General features: G+C 45.4%; 1 protein-coding gene across 3 annotated transcripts in view; it reads right to left on the reverse strand.

The window, feature by feature from the left end:
- Positions 1-18,708, reverse strand: part of CEP290 (centrosomal protein 290) — a 378,885-nt gene that overhangs the window by 345,055 nt on the left and 15,122 nt on the right. For all 3 annotated transcript variants that reach the window (XM_073557000.1, XM_073556998.1, XM_073556999.1), the window contains 4 exons: positions 17,592-17,669; positions 11,331-11,400; positions 3,837-3,883; positions 671-814 (listed from right to left, as the gene is read on the reverse strand). In XM_073557000.1, the coding sequence (XP_073413101.1) occupies positions 671-814; positions 3,837-3,883; positions 11,331-11,400; positions 17,592-17,669 (339 nt within the window). The remainder of the gene's footprint in view (positions 1-670; positions 815-3,836; positions 3,884-11,330; positions 11,401-17,591; positions 17,670-18,708) is intronic.

The raw sequence follows: 18,708 nt of genomic DNA on the forward strand, positions 1-18,708 counted from the left end.
GCAGGTCTGGCACTCTGTAAACTTCCTTTTTTTTTTTTTTTCCTTTTTATGAAGAAACTGAACATCAAAATTGACGATGCAGATGTGAACCTGGCGGCAGAAAGCTTTACCTTTTTGCAACCTCCTTAGACTAGCCAGAGCAATGGTGAAACCATAACTTACCTTTGTAAAGTTCTAAGGAAGACAAACAATTACCTAACACTGACTGGTGCTTTACTCATTCAAGGTCCTGGCTGGTAATGCTCTTAGGACACTAATAACATCAGGATTTCAGAAGCTCTGCATCCTACAAGGCCATCATCCTCAGTTTTCTGCTGTGACGTGAAGGCCACTTTTTGTAAAAGTGACAGTAGGAAGTGAGTCCATACTTGTCGTCACCATTAGAAACCCAGAGTAGACATTAAAGAACTGGTTGGAGGATCTTTAGCTAGCACTATTCTCCTGATAATGCTATTTAGCATGCATACTTGTCTTTGGACAAAGATGGGATTAACTGCCGTGGGTAAAAAGCAAGAGAAAATCAAATATGGCTAATCAGTTTTCCTACCCTTGGAAAAGAAACTCAGATGGGATCTCCTTGCCCCCGTAGACATTATATAGCTGGAAGAGCCATGAGAAACTGTTCAGGTCCGCCAATATTGGCCAACATGGCATGAAACATGTCACTTACACGTTCGTTCACTTGTTTCTCCTTTTCGAGCTCCTTTCTTGTGTCTTTCAGTTCACGCTCTTTCTGACCCAGCTGTTCTTCTAGTTGACGAATTTCTTCCCGTAAAAAATGTGAATCTCTGGTACCCGTGGACAGCTGTGCCATCTGCATTAAATAGAAAGCCATGGGAGGCAGAATGTTAGCAGATGGGAAATGTGGAAGCCAGAAGTGAAGCTGTGCCGGGAAAACAGCTCTACAATAATGTTAATGCTTTTTCCAAACATTAATCAGGATGCATTAAATAATACAGTTTCCTTTATCGTACGGAAAAAGGACATTGCAGTCTGGTCGCTGCAGGATAAAAGATTATCGGCATCTTCTGAAAATACTTGCCAGACGGATCCTCCCACACGGTTACTTGTAAGTGCCGAACCCCTCTTCCACTGCGAGCTCCGATTTATGTCTATTGAGAGCAATAGGAGCACAATTATCTACCGTCTGTATGTAGCATGGCAGCTCGTCTCACCTAAAAGGAATGAGCTGAAATACCAGACGTACTCTTGGCCTATATGATATACATAACATGAACTGTAGACTTCCTGTCTACAGAAGAATCTAACCAACCAATGTGAGGCTCTATTCACACGCACGTCATGGTTTAGAATACCATGCAATCCATAATGAACCGGAATGCGTTACAGCGATTCGGGTCACTCTACTATGCACCATGCCACAAACTCCGTGCTACTTTGGGGCAACTTCCCACATTTTGCTAACAGACCCACAAAGAAAATGTATCCAAAGCATAAGAGTGATCAACCCTTTATTGGAACAACTGCATAGACAGCCTAAATATATACGCTGTTTGGCCACAATATGCCCTTTATAAAGCCTGGTATAGAAGACGCAGCAGAATACAAACAGCATACATCTCCACATGACCAGGTAGGACATGCAGATATGATCATGCTCATACTATCATATATTACTGACATCCCTTTGAAATCCCCCTACCATCATGTATTAATGTATGCCTTTATTAGACACGCTCGTTTCTTTTTTGGAACTAATTTTGTCTTGGCACTTGTTGATAACACATCTTTTTCTGGAAGTGTTGATTAGTCACTTTTCAAATAGTTGTCCTGGACTGCGACCCACAAGTCTTATGTTATTTCTGTGGTCAGTTTTCCAGATTACCCACTTTATTAAGAAATGCAGTAATGCTCCTAGTTTCTCTTGATCTTTGAGCATGGGAAGTAGCTGGAGATCAGAACGTGGTGCACTGACTGGCCGGTGGCTCTCCCGACCCCAGAGTGACAGCTGCATAGAAACATATGAAGCTGTCATGCATTACGTTCGGATCTCCATCCGTTTTATACAGCTGTCTGACTACACCCGAATAGTGGGTTCTTCCTCTGCTATTTGAGAAATGTGTGGTACCTCAGGAGAAAGTTTATATTGCTGACTCAGGGGCATTTACTCCAGGAAGAATACTGAATCTCTTCTGTTCTTAAAGAGAGGGTTGTTCAAGGTAAACCAGCATTTCAATGAGGCACTGAACGCATAGCTAATGGTAGTCTAGGATATGTGAGGCAGTGAGGGGGATCATATGCGAGGGTCGATATGTACATTCAGGATGAGGACGGAGTCCTATTAGACCCACTGAAATGCCTTGTATTCAAAGTAGCACGCCTGTGAGTCACAAGGCAAAGTAAAAGTAAGTGTGGACCTGGTCAAGCTAATGTTCAGGAAAACCCAGTAAGGGCTTTTATTTTTGAAGCAGACTGCGGGATGGTAGTGGGGTGGTCTGCTTTCTCCAAGCCGGGTCTTATAAGTGACCCATGGCCACAGATTCCACTTAGAAACCCTGCAGTATAGGGTTTGGGTGTGTCAGTGTTTGTTTGCAAGCAGCAGAGTAGGTGGCTCTGCAGCGTCCAGTCTGTGTGAGGTAACACAGAGCCAAGAGCAGCGAACGCCTGACACCCTGCAGCATGATACGGTGGTGCAGTCGCCCTCGGCAACCAGTCTCGTGTACGGACTGTTGTGACGCCCCGGCTGTGATCCGGAGGATACCGTGTGCTGTGCACTGTGTGAGCTGTTTAGATATTAAACATGTTTGCTGTAAACTTTGCTGTGGTCTCTGCCTACCTGTCACACTGCACCAACCCCACTTCCCTACAGATATTTTAGTTAGATTTATTTTTCTTGTTGTATCCTAAAGTTTTTACTTTACAAAAGTAACAGTCCCTGGAATGATTTCTTGGCTTTTGCCAAACCATAGCTATAACATTTGGCATCTTATGACGCCCACATCCATAAACGCTCGACACACTGCTTGCACGCCTTGAGAGGGGCCCAACCCGGAATGTGGAGTCGGAGCCCATATTGGTAAAGTCGGAGTCATGGAAATTGAGGAGATTGAGTCGGAGGTTTGGCTTACCATCTTCACAGCCCTGGCAGGGCAGAGTTGGAGTCATGGAAAATGAGGAGTCGGAGGTTTGGCTTACCGACTCCACAGCCCTGGGCCCAACACTTACCTTGATCACCAAGTTTAACTTTGAAATATGTAAATAGGCTAATGTACTGATGAAAGTGAATGGTATGTGTGCGGTGTGATGGGGGCCATATATACCAGAATAAGGGGGCCATTTTATACCTGGAAAGGGGGTCATGTATACCAGGAAGGGAGGTAACATATACCTGGATTGGGTCATATATACAGCAGGATGGGGATCATACATATCAGGATGGGGATCATACATATCAGGATGGGGGAGGGGCATATATACTAGGTTGGGGATCACATACAGAATACCAGGATGGGGGACATTAGTACAGAATCGAGGGACATTACTCCAGTAACAGTGTCAGCAGCAGATTTCCCCCCATACACATAACAGTGTGTCATAACGACATTTTTTGCTTCAATCTTTTTTTTTCTTATCTTCCTCCTTTAAAACCTAGGTGTGTCTTATAGCTGAATAATACGATATGCATCAAACACATATATATATATATATATATATATACACATACATACATACATACACACACATATATACATACACACACACACACATACATACATACACACACATATAGCTAAATTTTTACTGCAGTAAAAGCTGAACCTCTGAAGTTAAGAAAATCAAATCGGAAGCAGTGTTGAATAAATTGTGAACCTCACCTCCATTTCATTTTCCAGTTGTTTCATTTTATTTCTCAGTTGGTTTTCTAGTAAAAGAAAAGAATGTATCAAGTGAAGTAACGACTTTGGAAATCTGCAGAATACACTGTACTCCTAACCAATTACCCAAGATTATCCACATTGTCCTTTTTTGAAGTTATGTACTTTATGTGTATACTACATATGGACCACCCATCAGGAGCAGTGGCAGGATTTCATGGTACTGGCTTTGCTGCTCTATCATGCAAGCAAACACACTTTCTAAAAAGAACTAATGTGTGAGGTTAAACACAGCTCAACAGTAGAGCCCTGCTACATCTGCAGCAAAGCAAACTGTATCATTATCACAATTACTGCACCCAATAAGTTAAGTGATACATCACTGGAATCATGGACTCAGTCCCCAACTTATGATGCTGTCATATTATATAACAAAAATCTGCTGGAAGATAATCTTTTTAAGAGACGAAAACCCCTTTGAGGCTGTGTTTGCGCAGTGAGTGATTCTTCTCGGCCCAGCGGAGAATGTGTTCCACTTCGTGCATGGCCACCCTGCTGAGGGTGCCCCCTTGGTAACTGATGTAAGCCAAGGCCGTGGCATTGTCCAACTGAATCCGGATGGGGCGACCCGCCAGGACAGATGGTGAAAATGCTGCAAAGCCAGCTGAATCACCCGAGTTTCTAAGAGGTTGATTGCGAGGCGTGATTCCCGAGGCGACCAACGTCCTTGAGCCGTGTGGTGACGGAAAACAGCTTCCCAGCCGAGGAGACTGGCGTCGGTAGTGACCACTAGCCCATGGTCCAGGGGAAGGACTTACCCTGAAGGAGGGAAGAACTCAAAAGGGCATGCTGCAGGGGACGGAGGTGAAGCTGGGCAAACGGAACCGCTTCCATTGCTGCCACCATTTTCCTCAGGACCCTCATGCAGAAACGGATGTCACGAGAAATTGGCTGACGGAGTGCCTGGACTCCCTGATGGAGGGCTAGGACCTTGTCTCGAGGGAGAATCACCAAACTTCGGGAGGTGTCGATCATTCCTAAGAAGGAAATTTTTTGGGCTGGGGATAGGGGAAGACTTATTCAAGTTTACCAGCCGCCCCAAGCGGGAAAGCGTATCCAACGTGATGTTGACGCACTTCACGCAAGCTCGGAAAGACGGTCCTTTGACCAGGAGATCGTCCAAATATGGCAAGATGACTATGCCCCGAGAATGCAGGATGGACATGATGGCCGCCATGACCTTTTTGAACACCCTGGGGATGGTGCCTAGCCCAAAAGGCAGGGATGTGAACTGGAAATGTAGCCCATGGACAGCGAAGCGTAGGAATCTTTAATGTGAGGGGAAAAAATGGAGATATGGAGGTAGGTGTCTTGGATATCGATAGAGGTAAAAAATTCTCCCCTTTCCATTGATGAAACGACGGAGCGGAGGGACTCCATCCAGAAAAGTCTGATTTTGACAAATCTGTTTAGGAGCTTTAGGTCCAGAATGGGCCTTACAGTTCCAACCTTCTTCGGAACCACAAACAGGTTTGACTAGAATCCCTGGAACTTTTCACTTTCCGGTACAGGAATAACTCTGTCGTGAAGGAGTGACTCGAAGGCTTTGAAGAAGGACCGAGCACGTGCCTTCCTTCTGAGGGGACGGGAAAGAAAAAATCGTTTTGGAGGGTGGACAACAAATTCTATCTTGTATTCAAAATACACCAGATCTCTGACCCGAGCGTCGAGCACGACGGTGAGCAAGACATGGCGAAACCAGAGCAGGCAACCGCCTACTCTGCTGGTGTCGACCAGAAAATACCTCGAGTCATTTGGTTGAAAATATGTGGGACTTTGATCCCTTAGATTTGAAATGAGGGGGGGGGGGGTCTTCCCCAATGGATTGGATCTGTATGAGATTTAACGATCTGTCCCCCTGAGCGGGGCGATCTGAGCAGGGAGATCTGAGCAGACAGGATTGGTTGAAGTGGCCCACCAGGGGCTGCGAAAGGACCGAAGAAGTGCCTGCAGTTGGTGACGAAACAGTCGCCAAACCATTTTTTGGGGAAGGAAGTTACTTTTCCCTCCTGTGGTGTCTGAAATGAGTTGATCTAGCTTCTCACCGAATAACCAGCCGCTTTGGTAAGGCAGAGAAGTTAGGGATTTCTTCGATTTTGAGTCTGCTGGCCACAGAGCTCTTCTAATGGAGACAGCATTTGCGGCTGCCAGTGCCGCGCAGTTAGCCGCATCCAAGGACGCATTAATCAAGTAGTCTCCTGCCAAAGCGATCTGATTTGCGAGATCCACTACCTCAGGTGGGAGGTCGGTACCCTGCAGGGCTCTATTTAAAGACTTTGCCCAGGATACCATGGCCTTAACCACCCATGTTGCCGCAAAGGAGGGGGAGAGAGCTGAACCCGAAGCTTCAAAAACTGAACAAGTAAGGCTCTCTATTAAACAGTCAGAGGGGTCTTTGATAGAGGAACCGTTAGGTAAGGATAGCATGGTTTTGGAGGCCAAGCGCGATACAGGTGGATGCAATGGAGGGGATTCTGCCCATTTTTTTTGCGGAGATCAGAAGCAAACAGGTATCTTGCTTCAAGCACCTTCTGACCTAACAAACGCTTGCCTGGCCGCTCCCTATGCCGCTGCACTATGGCCTCAAATTCTGGGTGACTGCTAAAAATTCTATGAGGACGTTTGGCCCGTTTAAATGACACCTTGTGGCTTGTGGTCAGGGTGGATTCCTCATCAATCTCCAGGGTTTGATTGACGGCCTCAATGAGACTATCAACTGTCTCCTGATAACCAGGCGCATCCAAATTGAGGGGCCCATCAGAGTCGTAATCAGAGTTATGCTCGCTACCAAACACTGGTGGGGGGAGAGCGAGAGACGGAGCTCATGGATGACGAGGCACCGGATGGCCCGGGAGACGCAGTATGGGTTTGTTTCCCCTGCGTCTGCCTAGAGTGAGAGCGGCTCCTGCAGGCCAACGTTTCCTGTGAGGTGGAGGATCTCTCCAAGACAGGCGAGCTACTGTCCCTACCCCTATTGGGGGTCTGAAGGGACTCGACTGCTCTAGTTAGTGACGCCATGGACTGCAACAGAGACAAAGCCCATTCAGGAGGGCTAAGTACACTGGGCTCGGTTGCAGTGGAGGGCTCCTGAGCACGTTCGGAATCGCAGGCTTCACATAATTGATTATTCTGTGCTCGCGGGAAAACAGATCAACAGGAGGTACATGAGGTGAATAACACCGTATGAGTCTTGGCCCTTCTGGACATGCTTGTACCTCTGGCTGATATGGACTGTATGCTGCTGGGACGGTGTATAAAGTGTAGCTCTGGAAAATAGAGCTGCATATAGGGTTGCAGCACCTACCTCGGTCCTGTACCCGAGTGTCCTGGAAAGTTGCAGTGAGATTTGTGACTTGTTAGAGGCAGAGATTCAAAAGCGGCGCCTCTCTGCAAAGTGGCGGGCGGGTCCGCTGGAAATACCCCTGTCTGGGGGCGGGGCCTACGGCCTATTACAGGCCAAAGCATAAAGTTCCGGCGCCGGCCGGAAGAACGCAGGGGTGCGCACCGCGCAGGGAATGCAGGGCCACCGCTCTCACGCCGGAAGTAGCGCTAGTGCTGGCCGGAAGCTGCACAGTGCAGGATATACTTGCCAGATCGCTGATCTAATAAGTTAAAGTTCCAAGTAAAGACTAAGTAAAACAAGGAAAAGTATGGAAAAATATTTCTACACTAAAAATACTGCTTTATGTAAAAGCAAATAACAGTAAAGCTGAAATTGGGAATGTGCAACATTCAAGATTGACCTCCGCAGAGCCACCTTATTGGGACACAGAGCCCCTTTCTGGAGATTACTGGGGGTCAAAGTGGTTGTATCAGTTTGTTATCTCATATTAATTCTGAAAATACTCCATTATAGAAGTAAGCACAACTTAACTGTCACGACTCTGTTGTCGGGGGTCCCGGGACCAGGGTCTCCTTCCTGTCCCTAACGCTAGGGAGGCCCTAGCTTGTCCTGATTACTTCTGATGGTGAACACGCTAGGCCACGTATCGTCCCTTAGCTCCTGAATTATCCCTCAGTCTGTACCTTTCCCCAACCAAGGGAAGAGGGGAGTAGTAGTTCATCGTAATACACCAATCAGACTAACAAGTAATAAGAACAGGGGAAACGAAACATACAAATATAACTGAGGCATGCACTGGGGAGTGGAGGATGGGGTTAAACCAATATAGGAGAAGAAAGGGAATTATCACACAAAACCAAGCAACAGTCACAGATAAATCCTCCAATCGCCTTCTCAAATAACAACCACCAACAACTATCCTTCAAGCCATGCAGTATAACCTCTCTCTGACAATAAGTGCTAGCCAGGACCCGGATTATTAAGGAGATGGGAGTGGCTAACAGTGCTCAACTGGGAGCCTTAACACAGCTGAGAGCCTTAGCACATTTTTGCTATGATTCACAGGAAAAAGCTTTGGATATGTTGAAACAGCCCTAGGTGATCAAGAATGCGGAAACTCTGCCCTGTGGGATCAGTTCTACTAACCTACCTCTTTTTATACATTAAACTAACACAAACTAATTACTTTGTGAACAAAAAAAACCCAGGATGATGCTTTTAACTGAATAAGCAAATACTGTAGCTAGTGTATAGATGGAAGCATGGTCCCATGGCTGAGAATCCATATATCTAAAGCACTGTCTGTAAAGTGATCAATGAAAGCACAATTTTTCAAGTAATTCCGCAGTTTTTCTTTTCCAAAATTTTTATTAGAGTTTTACATAACAATAGGGGGCTGAGGGGAAGGATCTGGAGAGGAAAAGACAATAACGGAAAGAAGGGACCAAGTGGGCCGTGCGCCCCGATGAACAAGAATATAACATGTAAACTTGTACAAACATTTTGCTTATTAAGTAACTACATAGGCATTTATAACACACAGTATCAATTAACCTGGAAGTGACACAATAATGTAGTCTGTCTAGATAAACTTCTAGGGAAATAAAAGGTATCCAACCGGACCATTTTTTTGTGAATTTGTCGAGATTGTCATGTACCATTGCCATTTTTCATTCGAAGCCTTTATGAAGGGTTTTTCTGTCCATAATGTCTTGAATAGTGGGAGGGTCTGGTCTCTTCCAATGAAATGCGATTAAGTTCTTTGTAACTAATAAATTATCACTAAAGGAGTGGAGGAATGTTTAATGCAATTTGAGTTTAATGACAGGAGAGCTAGTTTTGGATACAAAGTAATGGGTTTAGGAAGTAGTGAGTTAATTAAAGACGATATATCTTTCCACAGAGGTTTAATAAGGGGACAGTGCCAAAATATATGAATTAAACTACTGTACTGGCCGCAACCTCTCCAACAGGATGAAGAGTGTTCCGGGTTAATCTTAGAAAGTCGGGCTGGCGTATAATACCATCGAGTTAGTACTTTCTAGTGGGCTTCGTGAAGTGACACAGAGATAGAAGCAGCGTATGAAATAGAGCAGGCTTGCTCCCATTCTTCCAGGCTTGGGGTTACGTGTAATTCTTGTTCCCACTTTAGTAAGTTGTAGGTCTTGACAAGAGCATGACTTTTATTAAGCCACATATAAAGGAGGTGCTCCAAAAAATGTTATGGCTTATGTTGGTGATGAGGTTGGCAGCTGGTCCCGATAAGCTTGATTTAGCAGCAAGGAATTTCTCGATTAAATCTTTCAATACAATGTATTTGCAGAATGAAGAGGAGGAGACCTTGAATTTTTCTTTGATTTGAGAGAAAGAGACGCGAGTAGAGTCCTTAAGTTTGTTGACCCCATGTTCCTCCCAAATGGGATCGATAACTGTGCTGTTTAAGGAAGAGATTAAATGGAGTGGAAGGTTTTTTTAGGAAAGTTAATTTTATACCTCTTTTTTGCTTGGAGAATGTTTTCCAGGCATCCAACGTGGCACAAAATATGGGGTGGGTGGGAGAGGAAAACTTTTTAAGAAGAATGGAGTCAAGAAGTAAACGATACGGTGGGATAATGTTATTAAGATGACATTCCAGTTAATAACAGGCAGGGGGGTCTGGAAGAGGCCACCAAAGAAGGCTTTGCTTTATAAGGAAGGACATGTAGTATGCTGAGATGTTTGGCAGACCGGCCCCACCAAATCTTTTGCTGTTATAGAGAATATTAGAGGCGATCCTCGCCTTTTTGTTACCCCAAATGAAGTTAGCACGGGTTTGTAGGTTCGTTAGATAAGGGACAGAGATTGGTAATGGTAATGACCTAAACACGTATAAAATTTTAGGAAGAATATAGGATTTAAAAGTAATGATCCTACCCCACCAGGAAAGGCCTTTGTCTCCACATGAGGACATATCATTGGCAAAAGATTTGTTAAGGGGGGTTAAGTTTCGTGAGATCAGAGACGAGATAGAATTGGAAAATTTCAGGCCTAGATAGGTGATGTGGTTGTATGACCAACTCCAAGGAGTAGACTGTTTAAAATCTTCAATGAGAGATGGATGTAGGTTTAGAGGCAGAATTGTCAATTTATAGTTATTTATCTTGAAGAAAGATACTTTAGAAAATTGTGAGAATAAAGTTTGGAGTTTCATGATTGAAGCGGAAAGATTGAGGACTGTTAAAATAATATCATCTGCAAAGATGCTGATTTTGTAATCCCTAGGGCCTACTGGGATACCATGGATGTCTGGGTCGTCCCTAATAATTCCACAGTTTTACCAGCAACATTGTGCAGGCATTAGCCACCATATCCGCTCGAAGTTTTGGCTGTCACAGATTTCAACCAGAATAAGCCAAAGAGTAGTTAACAATTTTCACTATTACAATGAATTTGTGATAATTGGTAGATCATCAATCCATTTTCTCTTACCTCATCACTAGTAATTCCTAAGGCCGGTTTCACATTAGCGCTTTTTAAGCGCACGCACGGCCGGGGGTAGCTCCGCCCCCGAGCCGGCTCTCTGCCCGGCGTGCCCGCCCCTTGCTTGTATCGCCGCCTACTAGCGGACAGCGGCGCCTGCGATCGGCGCACCCCATCTTTAGCATAGGGTGCGCAGATCGTGCGCAGGCCGTGCGCTAGTTGCGCTTTGACCTGCGCTGCGCACTTTTGACGGTGCGCCGTGCGCGCCAAAATCAAACTTTTCGGATTTTGGCGCGCACGGCGCACCGTCAAAAGTGCGCAGCGCAGGTCAAAGCGCAACTAGCGCACGGCCTGCGCACCCTATGCTAAAGATAGGGTGCGCCGATCGCAGGCGCCGCTGTCCGCTAGTAGGCGGCGATACAAGCAAGGGGCGGGCACGCCGGGCAGAGAGCCGGCTCGGGGGCGGAGCTACCCCCGGCCGTGCGTGCGCTTAAAAAGCGCTAATGTGAAACCGGCCTAAATCTGAATGGAGCTGTGATTGAACCTGTGCTCTAACTCTCCAGTTCCACCAGAGAACACCTGTTTTTTCCCCAGAACTATGAAAAAACACATACAAGACCATGGCTATTTACCGGTCTTGGCTTGCTCCTCTGCTGCTTTTCCAGCTTCTTCTAATACAAACTCAACCTCCTGAGATTTTATCTAAAGAAAAGAAAAAATAAGGAAAAGATGTTTGATACAATGTTATCGCAAAAGGCACAGATCTGCAAAGATTAGATTTAGGAAGGTAAATTAATGGGACAGGATTTAAGACAACTCCAAAGGTCTGAAGGAAATGAGGGGACATTACATATGTATTACATGTATATGACCGTTTAATATGAAATGGTTTATAAGTATTAGAGTTCTGTATTAATATATTTCCCAATTATTATCACTCTCACTAATCACTAGAATATAGCGGCAGCATTGCTATGAAACTGCTGTGCCCCAATGACTAAACATCTAATTTAGCTGACTATTAGAGTAAAGTGTAGCCATCTTAGTTCCACCCGGTGAAGTAGCCACTACATCCAGGTGAAGAGTGAATGGAGAGGTGGCCAAGCCGAGCCTTGGATGTATCAGCACCAAAAACAGATGAACAAGAAGGAACCCTATTCTAGAGGTGGATCTCGAGGATGAGATATCTCTGCGAATATGCTTTAAAGAGGTTGTCCACTATTTTATCATTGACCTATCCTTAGGTTAGCTCATCAACATCTGATCGGTCAGGGTCCGACACCACAGTACTCTGAACTAAACATGTCTCTGGACACAAATCTGAGTAGGGCTAGCTATATGCCGCTGTCCAGCCTCTGCATGGAGACAACTTTGCTCGGGCCAAGAGTAAGGCTACTTTCACACATCAGGTTTTCGGCGTCAGGCGCGATCCGGCATCGTGCCGGAGCGCCGGATCCGGCAAATATTTCGTAAAACCGGATGTGACGGATCCGTTTTTCTGCCGGATCCGTCTTGTTCTTGACAGACAAAACCGGATCCGTCTCATCCGGTTAATCCGGTTTTTGTTCCGTTTTTTGACGGATTACGCCGGATCCGGTTTTTAAAATTGACCCTTGTGGCCTTCCGAACGGGATTGGCTACTGAAAAACTATATATAGCGTGTTCCTACAGCCCTTCTTTGACAGGTTGTAGAGGAGAAAGTGCAGGTTGGAGAGAAGAGCAAGTTACTGGCGAAGATGGATGTTGTGATTGGAAATATTATGAAGAATTTGGCGGATTTTACAGCGGAGGCGAATCGTTTGAGGGTGATTGTTCTGGAGAAGGAGAGAGCGAGACAGCAGCGCATCAGGCATCGTAGACGACGTTTGTGGATCCACCCCATCACAGCCAAGAGAATGACGCGTGGGGTCTATTCTACACTCTGCATGGACCTTAGACGAAACCCGGATAAATTTTTTGGATATGTTCGGATGAAAATGGAGAATTTTGATTACTTGGTGGAGCGCATTGCACACCTCATAAGAAAAGCGGACACCTATTGCCGCTTCTCTGTTTCACCCGCAGAGCGTCTGATGGTGACTTTAAGGTAAGCCACATTTATTGGATGTGATCGCATCAGAGCACACTTTCACTGAAATCTTGTTGGTGGTAGTTTGTATCTCCAAGTATAGTTTTGGTATGTAATGCTGTGATTTAAAACTAATTTTTAATTCCCCACAGATTTCTTGCAACTGGAGAATCCCTTTCGTCACTGCATTTCCAGTACAGACTCGGGATTTCCACCATATCTGGAATAGTGAAGTACACATGCCGTGCACTGTGGGACTCCTTAGCTGAAGAGTATTTACCAGAGCCCACAACAGAGAGGTGGATTGAAATTTCAGAAAAGTTTCTACAGATATGTCAGTTTCCGAACTGCTTGGGCGCTGTGGACGGGAAACATATCCGCATTGTAAAGCCAGCCGGATCGGGATCGGAATATTTCAATTACAAGAAATATTTTTCAATTGTCCTCATGGCCATCGCTGACGCGGAATACAAATTTATTGCTGTTGATATTGGGGCCTATGGCCGCTCCAATGACTCTCAAGTTTTCAAACTGTCAGCCATGGGGCGTAAACTGTATGGAAACACCTTCCAGCTCCCACCACCTAGACCGCTGCCGCAAACATCTGGTCCACCTATGCCATTTGTCTGTGTAGGGGATGAAGCCTTCCAGCTGTCAGAACACCTTTTGAAACCGTACTCTAGCAGAGGATTGACAAGAACAAAACGCATTTTTAATTACCGCCTCACAAGAGCAAGAAGAATGGTTGAATGTACCTTTGGTATTCTGACAGCCAAATGGCGGGTCCTATTGACTGCGATCAACCTCAAGACAGAAACTGTGGACGAGGTGATCAAAGCTTGCGTGGTACTCCACAATTTTGTTATCTGCAAGGAACCCATTTCCATTGAGGACACCTCTGAAGAAACCACCTTGCAAGATTACCATGACATTACCACTAGAAGTTCTGTGACGGTTTCAGTAATGAGGGACAATTTTGCACTATACTTTATGTCACCTCAAGGCAGAGTACACTGGCAGGATGACAGAGTGTGAAAGATTTGTGCCCTAACCAAACTTGTGTACCTTCTGTACCAACAGTATATACCTTTGCCAACCAAAGTTGGCTATCTTGTCATGGTCTTACTATTTTTACCTTTAGGCCACAGGTGTGTACCTGGTTGTGTTTTATGCAAAGTATTTCACCTTGTAACAAAAGTTGTGTACATTGTTAGGAAATCACCAACAATAAACACAACTTTTTAGGTGAAATACTTTGCTTCAAACACAACCAGGAACACAACTGTGGCAAAAAGGTAAAATTTACCCACAGTTATATACCTGGTTTTGAATACCTTTTTACCTTTGAAATAACCTGTATTTAACCTTTTTTTTAAACATAGTTCGCCGCAGAAAGAAATGACAGACAACCATTGTAAAACGATAATTTAACTTTTATTTAAAATATTTTTTTTTTTGTAAAATGTTTTTAAAGTTTAAAAAACTTTTTTAATAAATGTTTGAAACCAACCAAATGGGCATTTTTATTACAACAAAAAACATTATAACTCGGTGTAGTGTGGGGTGGAAATTGTGCTGGAGGGGCTGCGGGACACTTCGACACTGGGAGTGTGGAGAGAGGACTGGGATCATGGTGGGGAAGGAACAGTTAGAGGTGAAGGTGTGGAAAAAGCTACAGAATGGGTGGACATGTGGGAGGCAGAAGAGGTGGTGGGCGGTGGAGTGGAGGGTTGGGCAGGGACTGTAGGAGCAGATGATGTTGATGGCAAGTTGTATGGGGAAGGAGTTTGGTACGGGGAAGGAGTTTGGTACGGGGAAGGAGTTTGGTACGGGGAAGGAGTTTGGTACGGGGCAGGTTGCTGGTACTGGGGAGGTGCCTGTTGCTGGGGAGGTATGTAATAGGAGGGGGAGGATGGAAAATGGCTGGAGGGGGTGCAGGTGGAGGAACTACTGTGGTGGGAGGAGGAGGTTGGGAGGTAACGTGCTGGAGAGCACCGTGGCATGAATGCATTACATGCATCTGCTGGGTAGGAGAGAGCGTTTCCATGCGCTCCACAACAGACCTGAAAAAGCTCCTGCGTCCTCCAGATCCACTCGGGGCCCGCATCTCTTTATTGAACTCCTTCTTGAAACGATCCCTCACAGACCGCCACCGCTTCACAATTCTGTCCCCTGAAACGAGAAAGGAGTGGTTAGTATACAACATCAGTGTTTCCCAAACTCCAGTCCTCATGGTCCCCAGGGGTCATGTTTTCAGGATTTCCATAGTAAATGGAAATCCTGAACACATGATCCGTGGGGACCACGAGGACTGGAGTTCGGGAAACACTGGTTTACATCAAGCAACCGGTACTGTATATACTTACGATCTTTAATCTGGGCCCGAGCATCGAGGTCCTCCCAGCGGTCCACAAGGAGCGAACAGATTTCCTCCCAGAGTCGTCGGGTAACGATCAGGTCAGCGTGGCGGCGGTCAGCCATATTCCATAGCGGCTCCCTTTCTCTGACGAGATCGATGAGGTGGTCCACATCAATCCCTCCATCCTCACCGTCAGAGTCGGGAGCACGCTGTGAAGGCTGTTAAAGAAAAAGACAAAAATAACATAATTTGCCTCCACAAAAGAAATGAAATAAAAAGTGCAAAAAAACAAAGCAAAAATATTTATACTTACACGCTGGTGACCGCCGCGTTGCTGTCGCCGACGACCCTGGGAGGCACTGCGAGGACCTCTTGGCCGAGCACCAGATTGGGAAGACTAGAGAAGAAAACAAAAAATGTTATGTCTTTGGATGTAGGCATTTGTTTGCTGTGTGTGGTCTGCAGAACATTGTTTTCTATGTGTTGTGTGTAGTGTTTCTGCGTTTGATGCAAAAAACTTACCAATTGTGAGCCCACTCCAGGTGTCTGTCCACCCCTTCCTTCTTCTTCTGGGAGCTCCTCTTCATCTTGTGATTCCTGTTTTGAAATAAAAGGCAATGAATAGACATATATTACAGAGATGATGGATTTTGGAAATAAAAACTTACTGTCAAACGCTGACGATGCGAGGGAGGGCTCCCAGAAGAAGATGTGCTGTCTTCCTGCTGGCCAGACTCCATGCCTGTGGGTGGTGGTACTGCTGCTGCCAGTGCTTCCAGTGCTGCCACTGTTGCTGCTGCTGCATCTCTTGGGCGTCTGTTGAATAAAGAGAAACAAAGGGGCAATGAATATCTTGATATTCCATGGCCCTAGTTTGGAGGAATGGGGGATTTGATAATTACCGTCTCTCATCTGCTGCTGGACTCCCCTCCCGTTGTTCAGCATGCTGCTCCATTTGGGGTGGTGGTGGTGGTGCTGATGGTGCTGCTGCAGTGGTCTCCTGCGCCTGGTTGCTGTCTTGGGTGGCATGTTGGGTGTGGCTGAGGGTCCCACTGTCATGCTTTTATATATGTGTCTTGTGGGCAGAGCTACTGAGCATGCTCAGACCAAAAAAAACGGATCCGGCGCTCATAGGCTTTCATTGTTTGAAAAAGCCGGACACGCCGGATCCGGCGTGTCCGGCTTTTTCGCCGGAGACAAAAAACGTTACAGTAGCCGTTTTTTCCAGACGCCGGATTGCGACACATTGCTGGATCTGGCGAAAACCGGATGAAACGCATGGCCATCCGGCGCAAATGCAAGTCAATGGGGGGGAAACCGGATCCGGCATTGCATTTCGCCGGATCCGGTTTTTGTCAAAAGCGCCGGATCGCGCCTGACGGCGAAAACCTGATGTGTGAAAGAGGCCTAAGTTGTTCGAGAAGGGTTCTGAAAATTGTTTGCCAGGCTTCCTTTTGTAGCGTGGCTTCCGTCTAGTCCCATTTCAAACTGGGAGAGAAGTTCTGCAGTAAGAGCGTGACAAGAGGGACTAGGAAGGCCCAATTATTACAATAATGTAAAATAATTGTGGACAATCGCTGAAACCACGCTATGGCTGAGTGCACACGTGGATTTTCCTCCTGCGGATTTTTCCGCGCAGATTTGAAGAAATCCGGAGGTCAAATGACCTGCATTTTTCCTGCGGATTTCTTCCTGTTTTTGTGCGGTTTTCTTGCAGTTTTTGGGCGGTTTTCCACTGCGGATTTCCCCCTGCGGATTTGGAGAATGGAGCAGGTGGAAGACCGCACAAAAGAAGTGACATGCTGCATTTTTTGTACCGCACAAAAACCGTGCAGAAAAATCTGCAGCATCTGCACAGCGGTTTTTTTTTTTTTTTAAATTGATTTACATTGTACTGTAAATCACTTTGCGGATCCACAGCGTTTCTGCGCGGTAAGATCCGCTGCGGATCCGCAGGAAAAATGCATCGTGTGCACATGGCCTAAAGCTTCCAATACACTAATTGGCATATTGATAGAAGAGGTCCCAACAATACCATGAAAATGTCACCACCTTGAGTGACTGGTGATTGTTGTGTCCTACCCCTCCACCTGCACCATCTGAACCTAATCGCAGAAAAAACAGCTATTATTCCAAATACATGATAAAAATAGGACCTCACTGCCATAATGAAGACACTGCCTACAAGAACAAACAAGCAGATGGGGCACATAGAGTAGTCTACCTCCTTGGAGGTAGTCAGGACTATACTCTGGTTATAAAATGATAAAAAGTGGCTGTGTTCTCATTCACTTACTAACGTCTGAGGACCTGACGGTATACTAAAAAGCTGCAGAACCTAATTAATATACTGGTTAATCTTTCTTAACCTAAAATCAGAAAACCCACACAAAGGGGTAATCCAAAAGTGCTAACAATGTATAGTTGTGTAATATAGTACATGGTAGAACAACGGCGTCTTCAAACCTTCATTAAGGACTGTGTGATTCGGAAAAGCTGGATCAAATTCTCATTGGCTTCTCCTTTTAAACTGCTGCTGTTCACCTGTAAAAAGACAAGGGAAATGGAAAATGCAATACTTAAAGGTGTAATCTGGGACTTTTTTTTTACCTATGGGTTTTAGAACTTACAGGTAGGTAGTTGTTGACCACCTACCGTCCTGTTCGTCGTCACTTTCCCCTAGCTCAGAGCATTCATAGACCCTTCCCACCAACGATTTTCCCGATCTGTGTAATGTCACGCCAATCGAGCAGTTCTTTTTCTTCCACTCTGCTCTGTTGACAGGGCGGCACTGCCAATCTCATGACTAATGATTGCCAGCCAGCTCCCCGCAGTTAGGTAGTGGGGAGCCAGCTGTTACTCAGCATGACGATGGCAGTAACACGTCATTCACAGAGCCTGCTTCGTAAGTTCTAAGCCTCATAGGGAAAAAACAATACAAAGCCCCAGCTCATCCTTTTAAAGGGATATTCTCAGCCTATCTCCAGGATAACAACTAACTTGTGGATTAGTTAAGTCGGACCTCTAGAACTCTTGCTGATCCTGACAACTGGGCTCCGAAACGCTCGGTCAGAAACAAGCAGTGGGTGTATTAGTAGCTATGGGATCGCCACAGAAAACCATACTCCTCTATGTCCAGCATTTCCAGCCACTGCTCAATACCAACAATGAAATTCAGAATTACATTCTCAATGTCTGTGTGTTGATAACTTTCAATCGTAACCATGGATTTCATTACTATTCCATAAATCAATAATACAATGAAGATAAGCAACTTTATAAAATATCTTATCGGAGAAATCTGCTTCTTTCTCTGTCAGGACTGATCAGTCATTATCAACATTTTCAATTCTAAAGTAAAATCTGTATTCGGTGAAGACTGACGTTCCCATTACTGAGACAGGAGATGGAGGATGCAATTGATATAATTCTATGTATATGGGAGGAGCTATACACAGAGCTCCTCCCACCCGCTTCTATCTACATGACAATCAGTGCTGTGGGAGGGATCATACAGAGCTGAGCATTCAAAGGACTGGCAGACCTGCAGCAGAAAAAAAATGATTTTATCAAAACGACAACA

This window comes from Dendrobates tinctorius, unplaced genomic scaffold, assembly GCF_039654945.1.
Source record: "Dendrobates tinctorius isolate UK_male_01 unplaced genomic scaffold, ASM3965494v1 ptg000241l, whole genome shotgun sequence".
In the NCBI taxonomy this organism is placed as follows: domain Eukaryota; kingdom Metazoa; phylum Chordata; class Amphibia; order Anura; family Dendrobatidae; genus Dendrobates; species Dendrobates tinctorius.